The sequence below is a fragment of the mitochondrial genome of Penicillium paradoxum (assembly GCF_028828445.1).
Source record: "Penicillium paradoxum strain IBT 22861 utg000001l_segment0_segment0 mitochondrion, whole genome shotgun sequence".
Classification (NCBI taxonomy): domain Eukaryota; kingdom Fungi; phylum Ascomycota; class Eurotiomycetes; order Eurotiales; family Aspergillaceae; genus Penicillium; species Penicillium paradoxum.
This window is the reverse complement of record NW_026643179.1, coordinates 30,254-33,749: the sequence shown is the minus strand read 5'-3', so window position 1 is coordinate 33,749 and position 3,496 is coordinate 30,254. Positions and strand designations below refer to the sequence as shown.

At 28.9% G+C, this 3,496-nt stretch overlaps 1 protein-coding gene and 1 pseudogene across 2 annotated transcripts; both read left to right on the top strand. All coding sequences in view use genetic code 4, as the record gives it.

Annotated features, from left to right (window-relative positions):
* The first annotated feature begins 1,896 nt into the window (after positions 1 to 1,896).
* On the top strand, positions 1,897 to 2,429 carry N7457_000005 (annotated as a pseudogene). Its single transcript has 2 exons — positions 1,897 to 2,041; positions 2,347 to 2,429. Coding segments are annotated over exons 1-2 (228 nt in total).
* A 173-nt stretch (positions 2,430 to 2,602) lies between these two features.
* N7457_000004 (uncharacterized protein) lies at positions 2,603 to 3,000 on the top strand (the record flags this gene model as incomplete). Its single annotated transcript has 3 exons — positions 2,603 to 2,616; positions 2,726 to 2,906; positions 2,944 to 3,000. 3 exons carry the CDS (start codon positions 2,603 to 2,605, stop codon positions 2,998 to 3,000), a joined length of 252 nt encoding a protein of 83 aa, XP_057036911.1.
* Between the last annotated feature and the right edge of the window lie 496 nt (positions 3,001 to 3,496).

Sequence of the window (3,496 nt, the reverse complement as noted above, 5' to 3'; positions counted from 1 at the left end):
TATGATCAAAGGAGGGAAACTTCCGCTTTAAGATGAAAATTTTTATCTCGGTGAGTAGTAGGAAAGGTAATGACTTTTCTAGCAATAAACCGTAGTCGTAACTGGAAAGTTGATCGACCACATTGGGTCTGAAAAAAACCCAATGCTTTTATGTACAGCAGTGAGGAATATTGGTCAATGGCCGAAAGGCTGAACCAGTAACTTGGAAGAATGTAAGTGTATTTGTATAAATACAATAGCGATTAATTCGCATAAAATTCTAAATAGATTGTATATAATGACATAATCTATTTATAAGTCTTGACCAAACTACGTGCCAGCAGTCGCGGTAATACGTAGGAGGCTAGTGTTAGTTATCTTTATTGGGTTTAAAGGGTAAGTAGACGGTAAATTAAACTCTAAACGAGTACTTTTTTACTAGAGTTATATGAGAGAAGGAAGAATTTCTGGAGTAGAGATAAAATTTGATGATACCAGGAGGACTGTCAACGGCGAAGGCGTCCTTCTATGTAATAACTGACGTTGAGAGACGAAGGCTTGGGTAGCAAACAGGATTAGATACCCTAATAGTCCAAGCAGACAATGATGAATGTCATACATTAGATATAAATTTAATGTATAAACGAAAGTGTAAGCATTCCACCTCAAGAGTACTATGGCAACATATAAACTGAAATCATTAGACCGTTTCTGAAACCAGTAGTGAAGTATGTTATTTAATTCGATGATCCGCGAAAAACCTTACCACAGCTTGTATAGCATATTATAAAAAATTGTTACAAGCGCTGCATGGCTGTCTTTAGTTAATGTCGTGAGATTTGGTTAATTCCTTTAATTAACGAAAACCCTCACTTTATTTATTTATATAAAGTGGTTCGCTACTACATCGGACCAGATAAAAGGGATTAAGACAAGTCATTATGGCCTAAATGCTGTGGGCTATAGACGTGCCACATACGCCTTTACAATGGGATGCGATATTGTGAAATGGAGCTAATCCCCAAAAAAGGAAATAATATGGATTGTAGTCTGTAACTCGACTACATGAAAAAGGAATTACTAGTAATCGTGAATCACCAACGTCACGGTGAATTTTATCTTAGTTAGGTACTAACCACTCGTCAGGCGCTGAAAAAAGAAGATGCAGTAAGTTTGATTTTTTCTGTATAAAGTTATATAAATTTATGTTATATAAATATGCAGGATAGTTTTCGTATGCAAAACTTTGATTGGTGTTAAGTCGAAATAAGGTTCGTGTAATGGAAATTGCACGGGGAGTATTAATTTTAAAAAAAAAATAATAGTATATATATTATATAATCAAAAATAGGTATAAACAAATTGGTTCAAATCCAATGAAAGATTCAATGTATATATGAAAAAGGGAGGTTCCGTAAGTTGGTTCACGGGTTGAGCTGTAAACTCAATAGCTATAGGCTGTCGAAGGTTCGATTCCTTTTCTCCCTAATTAGATCTTTATCTAATCCTATCTAGACATTTATTATTATTTGTATAATATGTTAATAGATTTAGTTATTTTTTATTATGAATAATATATTTTTATTAAATGATTCTATTACTAATGGATTTAGAATAGAATTTGTAGATATTATTTATTTATTATCTATTTTATTAGGTATACTTACTATAAGTTGTAGAAATCCAGTAGTATCTGTTTTATTTTTAATAGGTTTGTTTGTTAATGTTGCAGGTTTATTAATTTTAATAGGATATAATTTTATAGGATTAGCTTATATATTAGTTTATGTAGGTGCTGTTTCTATTTTATTTTTATTCATTTTAATGTTAATTAACATTAGAGTATCTGAATTATTTAATGATACTAATAATGATTTACCTTTAGCTAGTTTAACTACAATAATTTTTTATTATATAATGGCACAAGTATTACCTTTAAATTTAACAGAAAATAGTATTGTTTCTTATTTATCTAATTCATACTCTGATATATATAATGTACAATTAGATAATGAATTGTTTAATATAGTTGATTTAAAACAACAAATTGGTTATGCAAGTAGTAAAGGTTGAGATAATTCACTAATAGAACCTACACATATAGCTAGTATAGGTAATATTATGTATACTAGTTATTCTATGTGATTAATAGTTACTTCTCTTATTTTACTATTAGGTATGGTAGGTGCTATAGTTATTACAATAAAACAAAAATAGATATATAAAGCTTAAACAATTAATTATTAAATTAAAATATGATATATAAATCAAAAAGTAATTTTCAAAATCATCCATTCCATTTAGTATCTCCTTCTCCTTGACCATTATTTACTAGTCTGTCATTATTTATATTAACAACAACTATAGTTTTATTTATGCATGGATTCCAAGGTTTCCAATATTTAGTAGCTTTAGCTGTATTTAACGTTATTTACGTAATGGCTTTATGATTTAGAGATATAATTTCAGAAGGAACTTATTTAGGTAATCATACTAATGCTGTACAAAAAGGATTAAACTTAGGTGTAGGTTTATTTATTATATCTGAAGTTTTCTTCTTTTTAGCTATATTCTGAGCATTTTTCCATAGTGCTGTATCACCTAGTGTAGAATTAGGTGCACAATGACCTCCATTAGGTATACAAGCTGTTAATCCATTTGAATTACCATTATTAAACACTATATTATTATTATCTTCAGGTGTGACAATTACATATGCTCACCATTCTTTAATACAAGGTAATAGAAAAGGTGCTTTATATGGAACAGTTGTAACAATTATATTAGCTGTAATATTTACTTTCTTCCAAGGTGTTGAATATTCAGTATCTTCTTTCACTATATCTGATAGTGTTTATGGTTCATGTTTCTACTTTGGTACTGGTTTCCACGGTTTACACGTTATTATTGGAACAGCTTTCTTAGCTGTAGGATTATGACGTTTAACTGCATATCATTTAACAGATCACCATCACCTTGGTTACGAATCAGGTATATTATACTGACATTTTGTTGATGTAGTATGATTATTCTTATATATTTCTGTATACTACTGAGGTTATTAGAATATCTAAATATAAATAATAAGATGTAATTGTTTAAAAAACTAAAGGTTTTTAAAGACCAGATATTTAACAATATATTAGTTAAATTATTATTTTATAATTGTAATATTTTACAATACGGGAAAACAAGCATAGTCGATTTATCGACAGCTAAAAGTAAAGTTAAACGTGTCGATCGTAACGACAGCAATACTTGAGGGTTAAAGGAGGGTAGTAAAATCTTAAGATATTTTTTGATTTTTAAAAGTATAAAGTGGATATCATAATTTTATGATCAAAACTTTATACTTAGAGACTTTAGTTTAATGGTAAAACATGTGACTTTTAATCATTATAATATGGGTTCAAATCCCATAGGTCTTAATAATTAATATATAATGACTATAAGTTAATGGTAGACTGCTTATTTACCATATAAGATGTGCTGATTCGAATTCAGCTAGTCATAATTA